This window comes from Convolutriloba macropyga, chromosome 11 (assembly GCF_964194025.1).
Source record: "Convolutriloba macropyga chromosome 11, txConMacr16.3, whole genome shotgun sequence".
NCBI lineage: Eukaryota > Metazoa > Xenacoelomorpha > Acoela > Convolutidae > Convolutriloba > Convolutriloba macropyga.
The window spans coordinates 51,536,055-51,558,571 of NC_134478.1; the positions used below are offsets into that span (position 1 = coordinate 51,536,055).

Consider the following 22,517-nt stretch of genomic DNA (forward strand, 5'->3'; position numbering starts at 1 on the left):
GCAGTATTGGCGAACAATTAAGTTTTGTCATGATCAAAATTTTTTAAAGGAAGCACATTATTGGAAAAATAGCTCCGCGTTTTTGAGAAATTCTTCGATTTCGTCATAGAGAATTCTTGCTTTGCTTCTTTGATCAAGTGACTAATCTGTCAAAATAGCTAAGCGTAGCTCAGACGCTGTTAAACAAGAGAGCCTTCTCTTTGATAATACAGTCATATATCTAATACATCTTACCTACGGTTTAGAATCCTTAAAACAAACAAAACTATCTCGAAATGGGTGAATATTTGTCTAATTCATGTAATATAATAATGGTACGTGAACGAATAGAGATTCGCTATACAATAAGTCGATGTTTAACTCAAGTCAAACTTTAAAACGAACATAAAGAACCCTTGAAATTTGAACTAAGTCTTAATCTAAAACTACAAATCCTTTTTGAAATTTGAGAAAACAGCTGTTCAACTTAAACCACGACACAGAAGCTGTTATTGTTCAAAGAATTCTCTTTTATCAATTGAAACTTTGATTTCGAAGTTTAAGTCTCATAGTTTTAAAACAAAAAGAGACAAAATTAATTTGAAAATGAGTCAAAAACCAATCGTTGAACATGAAGAATCGACGTCTGACAGTTTTCGAAAACCCGAAAATCGAATGTTAGCCATTGAAGAAAACGAGGAAGAAGCGATGGGTGATCTTTACGATTACGTTACTTGGAGAAAACCCCAAAACTTGGGCTTATTTTACGACAAAGTAGGGCAGGCTTTCACCCATAAACTGGTCTTCATCAAAATTGCGCTATACCCTTTCTTCGGCGTCTACCTTAACATGCCCGGCCACATGTACTCGGCGCTTACTTCAATTTTCCCAATGTTTTGGAGTTTGAAATTCTTCTGGGGTTTTTTGAGCGATTCAAAGCCCATTTTGGGCAAAAGCAGGATTTATTACATGGCAATTGGTTGGGCTATTTCGGTTGTGGCGTACCTGGTGGGTACTTGTTTGCCCTATCCGGAACCCTACTACAAGTTGGTTAATGGGACCCTGGATCAGTCGCAAGTGAACAACCCGAATGCCCACTCGGCTGGTATGATGTACGTGGCTGTTGTCGCCATGGGGGTGTTTGGAGTAGGCAAGTTCTTGTTCAGTCTTTTTTTTTCATTTTTTAAAACATTTTTCAGTTTTTTTTCTCTTTGAGAATTTCACCTCCCACTTAACAGGAATTCTTCTTTAATTTTCTGTAAATGGGAAACAGTTACAGTTTGAGCACTAGAAATATTTCAATTTTCATATTTACCCTTTTGACGGAAAATGAAAATGTTTGTGAGCAACACTGGCTGATTGCTACGACCCTAAGTTCAAAATTAAGGGGAATAAGGGTAATTAATAATCGATGTTTGAACATCGAAAGCAAATTTTGCTTGTGAGATCGAATCGGTCCTATTTCTTCTGGGTCTCATCTAACTGGCAATGGGCATTAATAGATTTAAACCTCCGTAATTTTGTAGTTAGGAGCAACATTGCATATATTGGAGTACTTCAAGCAGATTGATTATAAGTTTTGTTAAAGCTTTTGTAATCTTCTTTGAATCGGTGTATTGTGTCTATATCAGCTCACCTGTTTTTTGTTACTTTACCAATTAACAAAAACTTGGACAGTGAAGATATTTTGATCTAGTTTTATTCTAGGGCAAAAACATTAAAAACTTGGAAATTCACTTGAAGTTACAGTGTTACTGATGCATGATGCATGTATCGTATATTTCAGCTACATGGATCAAGATTTTTTCCCCAGAAAATGAGTGAAGGATGGATAAGCGTTGCAATCTCTTTTCATCAATCTACAAATTGTAAATTCAAGTTTTTATAACTATAACCATAATTTTTATAACGATAACCAATCTTCAACTTACGCGACAACAGGGGAAAGAAAAAATACAAAACTATTCAAAACTGAGGGAAAAAAGCAAAAGTTTGAAAAATACAACTTTTTCAGTTTTTATGGGCTATGACATCAAATATGAGTGCAACTTGTCAAGAATTAGCATTTTGGTCAAATTCAACTCAAAAAGTAGTTTTTGAAGTTCCAAAAACTTTTCTTCGACCAATAAATAACCTGTGTCCTCATGTTTGCCTTATAAATTTAATCGGCAACAATATTTTGAATTAAGTCAGCTGTGCTACAATTCGAGGCAAACGTTTTGTCATTAAAAATTGGTGCAATTATGTTATTCAATTTTATTCAAATTAATTGAAAATTGGTTATGAATTACAATTGGAAACAATTATTTTTTCATAGCCGTTGTGGAAAGATCGTTGTTCTGTATTGAGAGTGACAACGGTTGGATATGCTGTATTACGTAATTCAGTTCAAGATTATCAATTTTTTATAACCATGGAAGGTTTGTTAAAATATTGATATCAATAAATGCTTTTATATTGCAAAAATAATGCAAGTAACTCTAAAATTAACCAAAGAAAGAATGAGTGAATTTTTTCGTAATTTTGACATCGTCGGGGACATAAAATACATGCAGTACTAATACAACGCTTCAGTTAAATGTATCTCAGTCAAATCTTAATTGAAAACATAGATTTGTTCTGCGAGGTTCTGACCACTTTTGATATTTTACTGAAGCTGCGTTAAAACTAATGTTTGCTTCTCCAAAGCCCAATTAGAGTGAAATTGCGGTGCGCTTTATTAGAAAAAGAAACATGTCATTTTAAATCCTAAAACGGCAAATGTTCTTAACATTTAAAACTTAGCTGCTCAAAAGCAAAAACTTTAATTTTTTATTTTTTGAGGTCAGTTTTGTACAAACAAATCTTTCCTACACTTGAACAATGAGAAACAAACTCTTACCCCAGAAAATTTTGTTTATAGTTTCTTTCTCTGATTCTGTCAAAAGTCATGAAGCAGGTTAATGTGATAAAAAGACTTCGTAAAAATTTGGGATTTAGTGCGACATATCATTTGCTAAATATGAGACGGAGGTGAGATTCTGATAAAGATAGCTTCTGTCAACCACAGAAATGTTGAAAACCGAATAAATACGGTCGAAATTCATCCTAAGACATTTGTAAGAAATGCGCTGATACCCGTCTAAAAAGATTTCAAGGATATTTGTCCACTTAGTGTCCTAAATTTTGAACGCATTCATACATAACTTCAGCACACCAATTTTTCTCAGCGCTGGTCAGCGCCACTTTACCATGATTTTTCATGGGTCGAGCAAAACTGTTTTCATAAGTTTGCTAGTTTGCAAATTCGGAATTTTTAGAAATTCTGCTATTCTACATACAGATGCACCGCAACCAGCAAGACTAAACTACATTGCTTAAGAGCAGTACAACTTTAAAAACATTTGGAAAAATGTTAAAAGACTTAAGAATTTTGTAAACTCTTAAGATAAAGTGGTTTTCACGGCTGGAGTATAATGCTACATTACTTGATTGAATGAAAACAGGTAGCTGAAATGTAATTGTTCCGTTAGCCATGATGAAAGTCTGAAATTGTTCTATTGTACACGAATATGAATTACCATTTTAAAAAAGATAGCAGATTTTTATTGATTAGTGAATCTACAGAATCGCAAAATTAAGGATCGCACTTGTTAACTATGCTGTATAAACAAGAGGGGGCGATAAATTTTCATTGTCTCGGATTGTTCACATCCAAGGAATGTGCTGAAAGCTCCTAATTTAACTCTTTTTCTAAAGTGCTGAAGTTATGTAAGAATAGTGCTGAACTTTTCGAGTATATCAGCTGAAATTATGTAAGTAATGCGCTGAAAGTTCTGAGTTTCGAATTTTTGGAAGTGCCGAAATTATGTGAGAGATGTGCTCAAATATGCGCTGAATTTGTGTAAGAAATGGGTTGAAATTGTTTTTATTCAGCACGTTCAGCGCCTAAAATTAAATTTTCAACACATTCAGTACATGCCTTACATAATTTTATCACATTCAGCGCGTTTCGTTCAATTGTTTCCACTGACGCCCGATCACATCTCGAAATCTCACCCGGGAGTATATTCGTTGCGCAACTTTTTTCAAGCAGTTGAATACGCGTTTTAAATTTTGAACCCATTCCGTTATTGCGACACCTGGTAGGTTGAGCCCCACCCCGCCCACCAGATATGTAGCACGTCCCATTACGGTAATATTTTGTGGCAAATGCGCTTGGAGGATGAAAATAATATGCATCCACTACCCTGGGGGCACAAACTGGAAAAATTTCAACTTTTTTACAATTATTTTATAGGAATAACCGACTTGGCCTCGGATGCGCTTGTCGTGGACTACGTGAAACGAGAGTCGCCAAAATACAGAGGCAGAAGCAACATTTTTGCCCAAATGTGTTCAACATTCGGAGGCATGATTCTGTTCGTGACAATGGGCACATTGCTTAACAGTCCCCCCTACGGTGGAAAGTTTGACATTAGCTTCACTTTTCGCCACATGCTGATTGTATATCTTGTCATTTCGGTTCTGGGAGTTCTAAATTCGTGTTTTCTGACCTACGAGCCGGAATCGAAAAAGGTATTGTTCAACTATTAAAATGTAAAATGTAAAAAAATCAATTATTAATTGCGATTTTGTTTGTGAAATTAAATTGGATTGTTTGTCAGATCGTGAGCAAGATTTTGATCTCAATTATTTCTCTCACTTGTTTTTCTTTTAAATTTTGTGTCTGTATTTGTTGAAGTATTTTCAGATGATCTGCGATCAAATTGAAAGGAGATGAAAAACGGAATTGCTTTGCGTGATTTAGAAAAAAAATGTTGACACCTACTGTAAATCCAAAAGTTTAAACGAAGCTAAATTTAGCTCAGCATATTTCAAGTCAATTTTATTATTGCTCACCCAAATAATTACTATTTATAAGGAATTAAATCAGTGAAATCAACGGGTGGGGGGAGGGGGGTGTGATGGGGGGTGATGGGGGGGTCTATTTCTTAAATAGAGTCTTTGAATAGAAACTGCTGCCCATACAGGTTTTATTGGAATCAAATCTAAAAATTTTGGGTCTATGCTGGTTAGACTAATTGTCCGTTAACTTTCGATCAAAGAAATAGAATCGAATCATTTAAATGCAATTCCAGAACAATATGGATTTTACAAGATTCCTTAGAAATTATATTCCTTGAAATTAATGAAATCAATATAAAATCACCCTTGACCCGACAGGTAGGATCTTCAAATTTTTGCATAAAAAGCGAACAGCCATGAAATTCCTCAAATCTCTTATTAAAATTACGGGTTGTTCAATTCAATTACAATCGATTTGTATGAGAACATGTAAATATGTAACCATCTGGCTTTTTTTGAACTTAGACGGTCGGAATCCGAAAAAAAACGAGAAATATTTGATAAAAAATTTGAAAACGTTGAAAAAAATAATGTTTTTGTTTTCAATTTCAGGTCAAAGTGAAGATCATGGAAACAGTCCGCAGCTTCTGGTCTTTTATGGAATACCGTCTTTTCCAGCGATGTGCCGTCATGTTCTTAATTGTGCCAGCTCTTCTTCACGCAAAATCATCAGCCAGTGTCAAAATCAGGAAAAACTGGGCTAAAGTCGAGCCCTTTACTGGGTCAATTGCGGCTATGTTTGTTGCCCTACTTGTTATCCTCGGGCTATATGTCTTGCAAAAATTTTTCCTTCATGTAAGTTGGCGCAAACTGTTCACGGTTTCCAAAATTTATATTGTAGTCGTAAGTTTAGTCGTAGAAGGCGCGACCTGTTTTGATTTGATCCGGTCACAGTATTTCTATTTTTCGGAGGAGCTTTTAAGCGGGGTTGCCCTGGCTGTGAGTGGCTTCATAATGCTTCAAGTCGCGGCTGAGGTTTCCGAGGACGGTTTGGAAGCTCTGACGTTTGGGATGTTGATGACAAACTGGACGGTATCGGCCTCATTTGGCACTATGATCGGAAATATCATTTCGGCACCTTTTAAGGTCGTTGATGATGACCGATACATAAGCGATACGATCAACGATCGGTGGGCAGTTTTTGGATCCGTTTCTGCTGTTCTGGCTGTCAATTTAGTCGCGGTTCCGGTATTTCTAATGCTCTGCCCCGCTAACAAAGATCAAGTCCAGGAATTGAAAAAGACGTTGGGTAAATCAAAAATTCAGGCACAGCTGTATGCGTTCTTTTTCTGCGTGGGTTATTTGTGCATATTTCTGTTCAATCTTCTCGTTATAATTCCGGAAACTCGATGCTCAATAATCATTGGAGGAAAAGGGTGCTAAATAATGATTGTTAAATTGACTCGGCCACCAGGTGATAATAACATTTGTATGCTGCTTTTAGTATTAAAATATTGCATTTATTTAATATAAATACTAGTTTAACATGATTTTTAGGAAAAGAATTCAATCGGATTCCGAAAGGAGCTTGAAGCAGTTATTGTAGTCGTGTCTGTTCTGTTTGATCAATTTTTGGGCAACTTTAATAAGTTTTAGTACTGCATGATAATTCGAACTTATATAACAACTAATCAAGTTTGAATAATTTCATCAAAATATTATATTGTAATAGCAAAAAATTCATTCAATTAACACAATACAAAATCTATAAAAATATCGAACAAATGATCACAAAAAAGCAACGATTAAAGTTGCATTGATCTTTGATCAATAATATGAATCGTTCCGACAGAAAACAACGTCAGACCATGTTTCAATCTGTCACATTAATACACATTTCAAAAGCAACTAATCTTTATGAAACACTAAATCTCAATTGCTAATAGAAACAACTTGGCTGTCGCAATGTAAAATTGCCAATGTCAAGCTCAATCACATTCTTGAAAGCGAGTCTTATAAAACCTCTGCGTTTCTGCTAGACTCCTTTGTCAGGCTCCTGTGTTCTCCCTGTTACAAGGGGCTGAAGTTGGAATTACGGCCCTACCCTAGTTCAAAACTAATGCCAAATTTGTAAAATTTTGCAAATTATCTCTTCACACGGTCAAATTTGCGAAATTTTGCAATTTAATGTTAAGTTAGCAAAAATTTGAAAACGATGGGCCGAGTTCGTTCCGGTCGAGCTCTGCTTGATTTATACAATGTGGGTTATTTTTCTAACCATTTCTCAGAGATTGCTTAATTTAGTTGAAAAATGTTCAAAGTACACATTGTAAACTATTTGTGTGGTAAAATCACCCTACAAAGCCAACTGCGAACTATAGGAGACACAAATATTCAGACCTGTTTGCAAATATTTGTAAAATTAATGCATTATTTTACAAAGTTTGCAAATTTTGCTATAAAAAATTGCAAATTTGACATTAAGTTAAAACTAGGATATCTTCACAGTCGTCTCCTTTTTTGTTTATGCAGACAAAGTTTAATCAGAACCACACTCCAATAGTTCAAGTAAATTCCTTTTTTAATAAATTGCACTTATGATTTTTTTAACGGTCAATGGTAGAAAATTGTTTTCTCATTGGAGACGGTAGTGATAATTGGTTTAATGTTGCTATCAAGCACCTGAGTCCGCACTCCCCTACCATTTTGCATCAAAGCCTTGTGTGTTCTCACGTGAACGTAATTATCACCCCACAGTGACATGTAATATAGTAATTTATGGATTTAGAATGTAATATAGTATGACAAGAGCAAACAGACCAATGTACAGTTATGGACCGAATTAGACAACACGAACTTATAGTTATGGGCCAGATCGAATGTTCAGGAATGTTTCAGAGCTGTGCGACCGAAATTTTGTCCAGACTATAAGCACTGTCGCATCAAACCCACTGCTCGTGACCCAAGTCCGTCTGGCTAGAAAAAAGATGGTATTTTAAGATTACAAAAAGAATTTAGACCCATCACCATTCTACCAGCCATTAAGAGAACGTCGAGAAAGTTTGGTAGCGTCGAAAGACTCCTGTCATAGATTTATGATCGCTTCTTAATTAGGAGCCATTTTGGTTTCGAGTTATCATGTTCTCTTGAAATTAACACCATGTCTAATTTCTGAGAGAATAAATGGGGAAAAATATGGTCAAAATCTACGAAAGATCTGAAAGCAGCTTTTATTTGGTACTATTGATTATGTAAGTCTGATCAGTAAGTTAACTTAAGATCAAAGAATTAAGAAAAAGAGTGAAAAATGAGTGAAAGATACTTACTTCATTTAGAGAAGCTATTTTGAGGATATATAGAATGAACGTTTAATTACTCAAGCACATGGAATTTGGCAAATAACAATTGAGGAAGCAGAAAGTTGCTGATGATTATTCAATAACTTGCAGGAAACAATCTTTGAAAATTTTGAGAAAAAGGTCGAAAAATTTTTGGCTCAGCACAAATCATCTATCATTTATTATAAAAAATCCAAACCTTTTTCAAGTGGACCGCATTGCGCGCGAAACAATCTTTCCCTCCCAGAAAATTTTTGCAAGTTTGTCCGAATTTGGGCTTATCGCGAGTACTTAGGAATTGGAGTTGTTCTAATTTAATGTTACGTTCCAAATAAATTGTTACTTAGCTTGACCTTGCTTTGCGAAGTTTTCATTATTTATTAAGCAATTCAATTTTTTAAATACACCAATCATTGACAAATATTGTCATCATTTACACAGCTAAATTGTTATTATCTGATTTTGACTCGGAATGCAGGGTTCTTAAAATATTATAGATTATGTCCGTTATTTATCACCAACAAATTTTTTGCTTTGAGAATCTGTGATGTGATCAGGGAACAGTCACTTTACAATCAAAGTTCGTTCTTCTTTGGAATACTGGTTTTCTCTGAATACTTTGGACAAAAATTGCCTGAATAATGGAAATTTTAATAACTTAATTGCCTGCGCTTTTTTGGAGGAATTCATTAACAATAGGTCTTCGAGTAAATTTTGTTAGTAAGATTTTAGTAATTATAGTAATTTTCCAAATTCAGATGGAGAATTCACATTTTAAAATCTCTTAAGGTTGTCTGTGACAACTTTTTTGCAACTAAACTTTGTCGGCAAGATGAAAGGGAACAAGAAACGGCCATAAAGTGAGTTCTTGGAAAGCCCTAGAAGATAATAATAATAATAATAATAATAATAATAATAATAATAATAATAATAATAATAATAATAATAATAATAATAATAATAATAATAATAATAATAGTAATAATAATAATAATAATAATAATAATAATAATAATAATAATAATAATAATAATAATAATAAAAATAAAAATAATAATAATAATAATAATAATAATAATAATAATAATAATAATAATACTATTAATAAAGATAATAATAATAATAATAATAATAATAAAAATAATAATAATAATAATAATAATAATAATAATAATAATATTAATAATAATAATAATAATAATAACACTAATAGTGATATTAATAATAAAAAATGTTTTCAAGTAAGTTAAAGTGAGTTAGAAATGCTGTAGAAACAAGGTCGCACAGAACCGTCACTTATTTGATAGGTCATCAAAAAGCCCATGGTCCTAATCGAGTGATGCCAGCAGTAGTACTAAGATTGAGTAATTCTCGGTAGAATTCACCGAACTCATGGAGATCAATAGTCCACTTAAAACGTTTTGTGAGCTCAAAAAGCTCAGGGCAGCTTGAGTTTTTGATATTGGTCGAAGAAACGGCGATAGCTTGCATGAAGAAAAATATTTACTTTTATATTTAACTTCCAAACATGTACAATTTTTACTGAAAATACTCTTTTTTGATCCCAACACCCAGGAAATTTCAACACGTCTGCAAAATTTATCCCATTGAGAATTCTGTGCAATTTAACTATGTATCCGAACCCGGGTCAAATTTTCTAGCACAAAATTCCTCCCCTTACAGCCCAACCCTAACATCATTTTACGCTTCAGACAGTTTACTCACAACCAATCCCATTCTTTTAACTAAATGAATAAAATGCGAGGAATTTACGGCGAATGTTTGACCCGGAAAAACACATAAAAGAAAATCGACAAAGTCTTTGACTTTGTCATTGAGGCAGTGAATTAAAAGTAGACAATAGGGTCATCGGCAGATTTTCCCTGTTGGCAACCTTGGAGGGTCGTTCTCCCGCCATTTTGTATCAAAGCCTTGTGTGCTCTCACGTGAAGGTATTTATCACCCCCAATAGCGACCTGCAATATAGTAAATAATGTATCTAGAGTGTAATATAATATGACCAGACCAAACATACTAATGCATGGGTATGGGCCAGGCCAAACAAGGAGAACTCAGTTATGGGCCAGACCCAGCATACTAAAAATAGGCATGGGCCAGTCCTATCAAAGTCAATTCAGGTGTGTTCCAGACCCAAATCTCTCTGGTACGGTATTCTGATCCTGGGAATTAATCTAAATTGTCATTGAAGCGTACAAATATGGGTTTTTAAAATTCTCTAGAACATTTCATGCTCATCCGAATTCTACCAGAAATTGGGAAAACGTTGAAAAAATTTGGTAACGTCGAACGATACCTTTCATAGGTTCATGATCGCTTCTTAGATAGGAGCAACATTGTTTTCAAGTTATCATGCTCTCTTAAAATGAACACCTTTTCTGATTTTCTGAGAGATCAAAGGGGAAAAATATTTTCAACTAATGATTTGGAAGCAGATTTTGATGTTGTTGATTACATATTTTTTGATCAGCAAATTAACTTAAGATTAAAGATTTACGGGCAAGAGCAAAACAGTCAGTGGAAGCTACTTACTTCTTTGAGAGATGCTATTTTGAGGATATATAGAAAGAACGTTTAACTACTCTAGCACATGGAGTTTTATTGAAATCAGCATTGGGTATTGGGTCGCATTTTTGTTTTATGCCAATGACTAGCAATATGCACTTGAAGAACAATAATTTGCCTAATTTGCTGATGATTTTGCAATAACTATCAAGAAACAATTTTTGACATATTTTGAGAAAGACCAGAATCAAGATCAAATCAACGAAGCACAGAGTCCATCAAAAGGTCAAAAACTACACCAAGAATTTTCTTAAGAAGTTTTGTTGTACTCAATTGCGATGAGTGGGTCCAATTGAGCCGCGAATGCTTTATTTTGAATCGGAGTAGGCAATTGCGCCGCGAGTGGCAAGCCAATTCCTACTATCTGAATTCTTACTTTCTAGATTAGTTAATTGCGGTGCGATTAGCACTTATCTACTTTGCTGAGCTTAAATTGAAAAGCAAATTGCTAGATTTAAATTGAACTGAGTTGCAGCGTTGCAAATGGGAGAATGAAATTAAAATGTTTACAATTTAAGAAATAAGGTTTGTTCAACTCGATCACGAACAAGGAAGTAACTTTTAGATTTGTTTATAGTATGAACAACTGAATTTCCTGCATAGACAGTATGAACAGACATAACATTACTAAAAATGGGAGGAAGTAAAGATAACTGAAATAAGAGTAGCACTTGCCCTTCAAATGGAACTAAATAATGAAATTGAACTAAATACGGACATGGATATATGAAGGGTATCCATTGCCGAATGACATTTCCCCCTTTTTGAGAGAAATATAATATTACTAATTAAAATCAGAAAATTATTAATTATTCACCGGTTACTAAATACTAAAATATTAAATAATAAGTGAAATATGTGGGTTTATAAAGTTTGATGATGTTTATTCTGTATCAGAATTTTCTTCATTTTCTGCTTGGAGAACAGTCATCTCCCTAGGCAAATTTTTGGGGTCCTCTAACCATTCCGATGAATTTTTTGTAGAAGTTTCTCCAATGTCTTGTCGCTCATTTTTAGAATAACCTTCAGTGTTCCTGACTTTTTCTACAATAGTATGAGATGACTTCTTTTTCAGCGTTCGCTTACTTTTTCTTACCGAAGAGGTGTCCGAGTCAGAGGTATCGCTAATTGTGAGCTGTCTTTTACTCGAATTTCTCAGAACAGGCGTTGGTGGTTTTGATGAAACCATTGGCGTAGCAGATGGGCCGGGTGCATCAGAGTTGGTCGATTGTGGTGCGTATGGTGAAATTGGACTGAATTGTAGAATTTGCGTTAGATCGGGCTGATTAATAAAAGCTTCGTCATGTTTTGGGTTCCTTTTCGGGATTCTCATTTTCAGGGATCTGGCTACATTACTCGCGGAGGAAATACACGATCTGCCTGATGAGACTACACTAACATCGTCAGACTGCTTTCTGTTTCGCTTTTTTTTCTTATCCCCTGTATTTTTTCATATCAGATCCCGCTTATGTTTGTATATTTTCTGTTCAATGGTCTTCTTGTTTATTTTTTCGGCCGTCTTTCGATATATTGTGATAGGTCAGTATCGCGTTCCGCACGCGTACCGAATTTTGCAATGTCAGAATTTCTGACTCGTACCTCCTGTCTGTTCGGTTCCTTAATTACACTGGTTGTAGGGCTAACTTTGCAAACTGTGCTCCCAGGTGCCAATACCTCGTATAACCCGTCCAGGTTTTTCTTTTGTCTTTGGTTCTCGTGGAGTTTTCAAGCCAGCTTTATTTGGATGCTACGTTCGGAGCAGGGAATTGATCTGGAAATTCCCTCCGATTTAATCAATCGTTGTTCCCCGTCATTTCGTTTGTCTTGTTCAGCTCTTGCTCTTGCACTCGCGGCACAAATGACGCGCTCGATTTCAGTGTCCGATCAAAGGGCCGTATCTGCCCATTGTTCCTCTGACAGGTATGACCGACCCGGAATTGTATCTTCGTCTAAACAATATTTAGTTATTGCATTATAATTGAGATTTTTACTATTAGATTTAGTAGTGATATTTGATATAGGTGTGTTACATTTCCTACCAAAGTGTGCTTCAAATGGTGTAGTGTTTATTGTTTTTTGTTTACATATTATTAGTCGTTGTATTATTGCTTTAAGTGAATTTTCTAAGTCAAATTTTTTATTTAATTGAGATTTCATGCAAGATAATTGACGTTTAATTGTTTGAATAATACGTTCTACTAACCCAATTGCTCAGTGATCATTTGCTGGTGCATAGATAGGTGTATTATTATTTTATGTACAGAATGTTTCAAACTTTTTTCTTGTAAAACATCTAGCTTGATCTAATCTAAGAGTTCTAGGTACTCCGTGTTGATATATATATTTATTTAAAAATTTTAGTACATTTGAGCCTGAGGCGTTATTTACTATTTCTGCTGTGGGATGTTTTGAGTATCTATCTATACTTGTAATGAAATTATGTTCTATGCCGTTTTCGTTTACAATTGGACCGCCAAAGCTATTTGTATTTCGTCGTTTGGTTCACTACATTTTGGAAGAGGTGCCCATTTGCGGTGCGAAATCACTGATTTAAGGTTCTTACCAATTTCCGTGCAGGCTTTGCACTCACTGGTTTTTGCCAGTATATCTCTATGTATGTAGGGCCACCAAATGTTCTGTGCAAGGGATAGCATGGCGAAACTTCCGGGATGTGTTGAATGGATGTCCTCCAATACCACGTCTTTAATTGCCTTTGCGATGGCTTTCCGCTCATCCAAACACACACAGCCATGCTTGACACTCAAGTCCCGCCCATATGAAAAGAGATAGGGATTTATCTCTTGCAGTCTGTCTGGATCATTCCTAATGACACAATCCCGGACCTCCTTGAGGATTGCATCTTTGCCTGTTAGGATGGCCAGGAACTTCTTGCTGAAGACCTTGTTGAGAGTTTCAGTGAAAAATATATCGTCTGTCTCCTCAATCATGTTACCAGTGGGTGTTTCTGTGTTTGAGGTAGTGTTGGTACCTGGCGTAGTTGGGGTGGTATCCGAAAATGGCACCCTTGCTTTGGTTGGTGTTGATTTGGATCGGGTTGTTTTGGCTTTGGACATTGTACTAATAGAGTTGACTGAATTATCCAAGATGGAAAATTTGTTTTGTTTATTTATTGTGAAGTTATTTGTAGGTTGAATTTGGGCAAAAACCGAGCGATTCTTGTGCAAGTGGTATTTATACTTTGGAATTTTTGTTTTCGCGCTAAGTTTAGCAATATTAGGTGGATTATTTGACTTAATACCATTATTGGGCTTTATTGGGGATAATTGTTCAGAGTGTTCACATTCTTTACTGTCTGACATTGCACTTCTTTTGCAGCGAATTTGTTAATGGAATGAGAATGATTAACTTTACAGTTATTTGGTGCAAATTGGAATTTTGTTACTTTAAGTGGCATTTGCGATGCAATTGGATGTGTAAAATACGGATTAGATTTAGATGTAGTAAGTGTCAATTGCGTCGCGAATGGTGTTTTCGGTAGTGAAGGGAGTGATTGCGATGCAAATGCTTCATTGCGTATATGTGAATTAGATCTTTGTAATGTAGGCAGTTGCGGCGCGAATGGCCGTTTTAACTTGTGTGAGGGCCAATTTGACTTTAGCATGCTATTGAATTATTAAGTTGCATTTTGTTTATTGATAATCAGGTATTTCATAGAATCACAGATTTTTGTGATTGTTGCTACAACAAAGTGCTCGTCATAAGTAGATATCTTTTTAGCTCTCGCATATGGATTTCTTGAGATAGAGTCAACGAGACCCATTTTTGCACCTGGCATATGTTCTACTGTGAAGTTGTACGGAAGTAGTCTATCTATCCATCGTGATAATCGGCTGTTATACGATTTGTTTGATCTGTGCTCTTTAAGTATGGACAGGAGAGCTCTATGGTCTGTTACTACAGTAAAATTTTTCACGTACAAATAGTATTTAAAGTAGTCAATTGAACAAACTATTCCCAATAACTCCAATTCATTAACACTATAGCGTTCCTCTGTTGAGTTGAGGAATCGTGACGCGAATGCTATTGGTTTCCAACCGTCTGGTGTATTTTGTTCCAATGCGGCCCCCAGTCCGAAACGAGAGGCATCACATTTGACTCTGACGTCCAAATTAGGGTTATAATGGCTATTTTCTGTACTATTTGCTATTTTTTCTTTAATCTGATTAACATGTTTAGTGTGTTCATCTGTCCAGGTGAATTTTACTGATTTCCTTAAAAGTGGTCTAAGTGGATGACGTAATTGTGCAAGATGTGGTATGAATTTACCAATGTAGTGTACTGACCCTAAAAATGATCTAAGGCGTTTTAGTGTCGTTGGTGGTGGTATTGTTAATATTGCCGCAGTTTTACTTTCTAGGGGTGAAATTCTAGTTTGTGTAAACTTATAGCCTAACCATTCAATTTTGCGAAATGGCATTTCTGATGGTCAACTCTTAGATTATCATCATCTAACTTTTTTAAACATTTGAAAACATATGCCAAATGGTCGGCTTCAGTGCCAGTACTGACGATTTTGATATCGTCCAAAAAACAATACGTGTTTTGTAGACCTATAAGAGTGTAGTCCATAGCTTTTTGAAATTCTGCCGGCATATCTGTAAGACCACAAAAAACAGTTTTGAATCTATATGTACCAGTAGGTTCTCCTCAGATGATGTTAAAATTACAGTGTTTTGCTGTGTCGTGGTGTAATTTTAATTGGCTATAGGCATAGTTTAAGTCTAATGTGGTAAAATACGCTTGTTGACCATTTTGTGTGTTGGTAAGGTGCTGTGATATTGTGTCAATGAGCATGTCAATATTCGGCATTTGATATTTATTTTTTTGTATTGCTTTATTTAGTACTTTTGAATCTAATGCTAATTTTATAGAGTGGTCTTTTTTTACTGTGATTACGATCGGAGATATGAAATGTTTGTCAGAGCAACTAGATAGTTTTTCAATGTGGCCTGCAGTCTGTAATCTTTCTAATTCCGCCGACACTCTAGGTTGTAGATTTATAGGAACACGTCGACCTTTTTGATGCTTTGCTGTAAACTTTTGATGAAACTTTGATTTCGCTACATGTGACTTGGACAAACCAATTCTTGATACTAAATGAGGAAATTGCGTTGCAATTATCTCTTTATTTTTACATGTAGAACTATTAATGTTATTAGCACATTTACCATATTCTGGTTGTTGTTGTACCACTGCAAGTCCAAGAGTTGTGAACAGGTCTCTCCCAATTATGTTCTTGTGTCCGTCTTCTACCACAGTCAACATTGCTGCTTTATCTTTCCAGTTATTGTATGCAACTGTGGTCTCCAGATGCCCAGAACTTTTATTGGTTCGTTTGAAAATGTTTTGAGATTCCTTCTTTCTTTCATATCTATCCATTTCGCAGATTTTGTGGTTCGAATGATTTGGTTTGCCGACGTTTTCGTTATGAGGCTAACTGCACTTCCAGACTCGATCATTGCATGTGTCTTAACTTCCCCAAGTTTTACCTCAACATGTATCGGTGCGAGCTGATGTGCTGAGTCAGTCGAAATTGCCGCCACGTAATTATCAGAATCACTGTCGTAATTAGAGTCATACACCTGTTCGTACAATTGCTCGTAGCTGGTTATATGATTGACGGATTCTTCATCATCAATCTTTTCAGGAGACTGGTCAATTCGATTGACATTCGTTTGTTGGGCTTGCTGTGTTTGTCCCTGTGACTTTTTTAGTTTTCGGCATTTTCCTGCAAAATGGCCAATTATTCCACAATTATTGCATTTCTTTCCATTCGCGGGGCAAATCTGCTTATGTTTATAATTTCAACGAAGGCCGCAATTGGTACAGAAATTTGAGAGTTCTGGGGCACAGTTGCGTATCGTGTGAAATCTCGCTTAGTTTGTGGAGCATTCGCGTTGCGATTGCGTAAGTAGTTACTGTTGATTGCATTTACAGAGTTTGTACCCAACAACAAATTCTGGTTGATATTTTGTTGATTCTGCGCCCCCATCCCCATTTGAATAGCTATCTCCAGTGCTTTGGATGGTTCGACTGTTTCCTTTAACAGTTCTTTCTGAGTCTCGTGATCGATCATATTCAATATGAATGCATCACGAATCAAGGTAGTTTCTTCACTACCGAGACTACAATTTTCAGCTTGTTCTATGAGACGGCCATAGAAGCTTTCCACAGATTCAACTTTTTGCTGCTCACATGAAAAGAAGACAAAACGGTCGTAATTTATGTTTCGAACTTTCGTGAAGGAAACCTCCATTGCCTGCCATAGTTCTTTGAAAGGTTGTTTTTCTATTTGAAAATGGGGATATTTACTTCTGAAAATTTGTCGTCCCTCCGTTCCAATACTCAAGTACAATAGGGATATTGGTTTTTGCTCACATATTCCCTATGGTTTATCCCCACACAAGATCCCAATCTCCTCAATCTTGTTACAAAGATTTTGCCAGTTTACCTTCAGTTGTTTATTACGAACTTTTCGATCCCTTTCAGTCGCTTGTGTATTGTTTTCCACTGGTTCCTCATAGGTTAGTTCAGGCGGGTAGGTTACTGCTGCTGGTGGATCGTTTAGTAGATTGTCAAGTTGGATTCCCTCTTTAGCTAGCAAGGCCAGTTTCCACTGTTGGTGCCATTTGTCCCACGTCAGAGGAGGTGTTGCTGTCGGCTTTTCCCAGAATGCCTCTAAGTGACGAGGTGTACTCTTAGATTCCGCTGCTGACTGCGCCATGTTGTACTCAATTGCGATGAGTGGATCCAATTGAGCCGCGAATGCTTTATTTTGAATCGGAGTAGGCAATTGCGCCGCGAGTGGCAAGCCAATTCCTACTATCTGAATTTTTACTTTCTAGATTAGTTAATTGCGGTGCGATTAGCACTTATCTACTTTGCTGAGCTTAAATTGAAAAGCAAATCGCTAGATTTAAATTGAACTGAGTTGCAGCGTTGCAAATGGGAGAATGAAATTAAAATGTTTACAATTTAAGAAATAAGGTTTGTTCAACTCGATCACGAACAAGGAAGTAACTTTTAGATTTGTTTATAGTATGAACAACTGAATTTCCTGCATAGACAGTATGAACAGACATAACATTACTAAAAATGGGAGGAAGTAAAGATAACTGAAATAAGAGTAGCACTTGCCCTTCAAATGGAACTAAATAATGAAATTGAACTAAATACGGACATGGATATGTGAAGGGTATCCATTGCCGTATGACAAGTTTATTTAACTTTAGTGTATGCTGATACCCAATTAGTTCAATTAATCAATTTATAAAAAAAAATACGCGTGAGAGAGCATTTTGAACTGACTTTCCGCGTGTTTATTATTATTTGCCTTTTTGAGGTGATCATACCACATAAGTAAATGAGATCATAACACCTGTTTTGTGGACTTAATGAAACGTATAAATAATCCTATGCGATCTCATGAGTGCAAGCGAAAAACTTTTATATCCCTAAGTTTCCATTTTTGTCGGACCGCTTGATTCCTCATCTCTCTTTTGAAAAAAAATATTTTTGGTCTCTTGTTCAGTCATTTCTCTTTTGAAAAAATATTTTTGGTCTCTTGTTCAGATAGTCATAACAAAATATTCGGTATCGGCGCCTTCTTCTAGCCAAAACGACAAAATTTTTTATGATTCGGTTTCAGTATTGTCTTTTTGGTTTAGTTTTCGACATAAGAGGGATTCGGTATTGTCAATTTTTATAATTAAGAGAGATTTGGTATCTTTGAGAGAACTACCAGGAGCTTCTATTAGACTGAAGAAAAAAGGGTCGGCATTTTAGTTTTCAAACGTGACCAACCGTTAAAAATTTTGCTTGCAAACTGCAAGAAAGTATGTCAGAACTCAGTGCGTGTGAATTAACCAAAAAAATTCTCATCCATCTTTATTGGGTATGTTACCTTTTGGTTTTCAAAATTAACCAAGAAATTTAATTTCAGTAATTAGTTTTGAGAATGAGCTAAGGAAAAATTTCAACAATTTTTCATTTTCTTTCAAAACTTTTCACCAGGAAGTACGTTTGAATTTCCAGCAAAAACGTTATCATAACTTCTGACTACATTATTAACAGAGAAATCAAGTTTCCTATGAAAAAGAAACGGATATTTTTCAATATCGTTAGAAATCCAAGTCAAAAACCTACCGACGATCTCTGACGTCTAAATCCCCAACATACCGAATCTTCCAAAACCAAGCATACCGAATCTCTCTTGCACCCAAAAACGACGATGCCGAATCCTCTTTACGTTCGAAACCGATACTACTGAACAAACCGAACGCACCGAAGCTTTTCTACTATACAAACCGAACATAAATAATATGTTTTTACAAATTTTTCGTCATTTTTGTTCGGTCTTCTCAACTTCGGAACATGGATAAATAGATCTACATTTCTTTAGGCTATCAATATATCTATCAGCGCAACAACAAGCAAAAATTTGTCTAGATGACGCAATAAAAACGTTTTTTTTTCACGATAGAGGAAACAGTTTCAATGTCTGTACCTTCAAGAAGTAGTTTGTTCCACTCACGGTCTGTGTTCTGTAACTGATAACTTCAAACACGTCAAAGTTGGTACCCAATTGTTGCTCAACTGCGGTTTTAACCTGTGATGCCATCAAACCCAAAACCCGTAATGGGAAAACGGGATTGCGCTAATTTCGTCATGAAAAATGCAGCGATTTATAGAAAAATGGAAGCAAGACAAGGAGGCCCGTGAATGTGCGTTCACACATGATGTTCCGACCCGCGCATATCTACATTTTGGACATAATTGTCAATCAAATGAACAGATAATCAAAAATAGATCTTTCAGTTTATATAAATCGTCGCACAAACTACTGATGAATTATATGATACCATGCCTCATTAAAGCGCTCACGAGATCTCACACCATTAATAAGACTACGGTAAAAACCAAACAACAAAATGAGCAAAAAGAAAAAAATTTACGGCAAAAATTCAATGTCTAAACTTAAAAGCACCTAGTAAAAACGTCAAACTACAATCAGAAGACACTTTAACTTTACAATTTTTTTCGTTAATACAAAGCAGATGAGACTTTACATTAATAAGACTACGGTAAAAACCAAACAACAAAATGAGCAAAAAGAAAAAAATTTACGGCAAAAATTCAATGTCTAAACTTAAAAGCACCTAGTAAAAACGTCAAACTACAATCAGAAGACACTTTAACTTTACAATTTTTTTCGTTAATACAAAGCAGATGAGACTTTACATTAATAAGACTAGGTAACAAGTTGACAAAAAGAAACAATAACAAGGCGAAATTCAAAAATCAACCAAGATTTTTTAAAACAAATATTTACAAACGTCTTAAAAACCATTAGATTTTAACCGAAAAAGTTTTATTAAATTTAGAAAAAAGTCATTGCAAAACCAATTGAATCCGTCTTTGGTTAAACTAAGCCACAGAAAGGGACTAAAAACGAAGAAAAAGAAAAAATAAATAAAAACAATTATAAAAAACAAATTCATGAAGCCATTAAAACACTTCGCTGTTATCTGAATTTTCAGTTTTTCATTTCAAATGGTAATTAAATTATTTCTGTTAAAACTATACTTAAAGAATAAGTATGTTCACTTGGGCCTCATTTGAAAATCATTGGGATCTTTTATTACGCGAATTAGCTTAAAGAAGAGAAAAAGGAACACAGATATTCACACTAACAAAACAATTAAGAAAACGCAATCTCTTCAACAAGCAGAACATCACTTACGACGTATATCAATAGCCACTTTAATATTCGAACTACAGGGCAGTTGATGGGGCCTCTCAATGATGAGAATTAGATATAAGTTGACCAATATAGCAACAAAAACAGAAAAGCTTAAAAAATAAGTTTGAAAACAAATAATATCATAAACTTTGAAGCTATTTGATGTCAACTTACTGCATTAAGTAATTTCCATCGTTCAATGCTTAGTTAGACGCTTATGAAACATCTCAGCTTTTTACGACTAAAAAAAGAATACAAAACAGGCAAAAACAGCAAATCGAAAAAAAAAATTGACAGAAAGAAGTCGACACCATTAATAAATGAACAATTCGTTTGAATTTTTTTTCAATTTCACATAATTTTTAACAAGAATAGAACTGTTTTTCGTAACAAAATGATTTCCAAAAACCAACAAATATGAACAAATATATTAAAACCACGAAATTTTTTGAAAAAAAACACGTAGTATCAAAGCCATTAAATTCAATAACTTTCAACGGAAATCTATAAATAATAAAATGTGATAAGTTATGCTTCGATGAGAAGGCATTTTCTTCAAAAATCAAAAAATCAGTAGAAAAGAGCAAGAAGACAGTGTCGAAGCCATTGAATTCATGCGTTTTTCTCTGCAAACTTATTCTATCATCTATTGAAAACCACTTTTATTCCAAAAGGAATTGACTATAATTGGATAATGTGATGAAATTTCAAGCGAATCCAAAATAATAAATTAAAAATAACCAAGAGTTAAAAAAATAAGAAAAGTCGTGGCATCCTAGTCGTGGCATAAAGTCAATAGTTAGAAGATAAAACCACTAACCAAATTCACTTCGGTTGCAAAAGAAAGAGAAGAGGTCTTGTCAACAGTGAGATTGACTTACAGTTCGCAGAAATAAATTTATGAAAGATTGATGGTCAAAAATAATTTTTTTTCGAAAAACTGTTTGTAATTTTTAACAGCATTTAGCTGTCCACTCAAATTACTAAATAGGTTTGATCACTGCTCTTCAGGAAGCCGCTTGCAATTTCATTCAACAAGTCTATAACATTGGGCTACAAAATTTTATTAAAATCGCAAAAAGAAGATCAAAATTTCAATAAAAATTACGAAAACTCAGAGTCGGAGCCATAAAAAAATGAGTCTTTCCTTAAAAACGCATTATTTTTTCATTGGGCATCATTTGACTCTAAATGAGGTTTTTTTATTAACAGCAACTGGATTTGAGGAGTGACTAATCTCTATGTGACTTGAAAAAAATTCAAAAAAAAATTAAAATGGTTTTTAAAATTCTACGCTGGAAGAGCTTTTTATAGATACCACTCATATTTCTCTACGATGAATATATCGATCGGCCAAAATTGTCTGAACAAAAAAACGCATTTGAGTATTTAGTTCCTCCCCCCACAAGTGGGGTCGGAATAATTAAATAAAACTTTCAGAAATGAAGAAAATTAACAGCTATACCAGTCGAAATTGGATGTTTATCATTATTTTGCAAGACTCCTTCGACAAAAAGGAGGTCATCATGCAAGTTTCTTATAAAAACTTTGCAGGATCTTGAAAGTCGAATGCCCATCTTGCAAGACCTTGCAAGGTTATCGCTATCTTAGAAGAATTTGCAAGATAATGGTTGTCTTGCAAGATCTGGCGTGGCCAAAAGTTATCTTGCACAATTCTTGTAAAATTGTGCTGGTTGATTTCTTGATTTTTTCTTCGCACATCTTTCAATTTCTTCAGAATATTAGCGAGATATTTGCGGGCTTTTTCTGAGATAAAATTACAATGAATATCTGAAATATAGTTTGTGGAATTGCTTAAGCTAAATGACGTAAGTATAAACACTAATTCTTCCATTTTGATGGGCATTGTTCACATTTGAGCACGCATAATTTTAATTTCTTTTTCTGAATTCACACAGAACATTTCTGAAAAAGGTTCTACTATTTGCTAAAAACATATGTATCTCTTACATTTGTTTTCCAAAATTTCATGTTTTACACTTTCTCTAAATTCTAAATTCAAACAC

At 34.9% G+C, this 22,517-nt stretch overlaps 1 protein-coding gene across 1 annotated transcript; it reads left to right on the forward strand.

Moving 5' to 3' along the window:
* Positions 1 to 298: 298 nt before the first annotated feature.
* Positions 299 to 6,349, forward strand: LOC142349915 (uncharacterized). Its single transcript, XM_075401762.1, has 3 exons — positions 299 to 1,129; positions 4,259 to 4,536; positions 5,419 to 6,349. Exons 1-3 carry the CDS (start codon positions 586 to 588, stop codon positions 6,247 to 6,249), a joined length of 1,653 nt encoding a protein of 550 aa, XP_075257877.1. The 5' UTR covers positions 299 to 585; the 3' UTR covers positions 6,250 to 6,349.
* The last annotated feature ends 16,168 nt before the right edge of the window (positions 6,350 to 22,517 follow it).

What these genes read in the sequence shown, in the direction of transcription:
- LOC142349915 (XM_075401762.1), top strand. Translation starts at nt 586, where the DNA reads ATGAGTCAAAAACCAATCGTTGAACATGAAGAATCGACGTCTGACAGT. An exon ending in CATGGGGGTGTTTGGAGTAG is followed by an intron (nt 1,130 to 4,258) that starts GCAAGTTCTTGT and finishes ATTATTTTATAG; the next exon opens with GAATAACCGACTTGGCCTCG. An exon ending in ACGAGCCGGAATCGAAAAAG is followed by an intron (nt 4,537 to 5,418) that starts GTATTGTTCAAC and finishes TTTCAATTTCAG; the next exon opens with GTCAAAGTGAAGATCATGGA.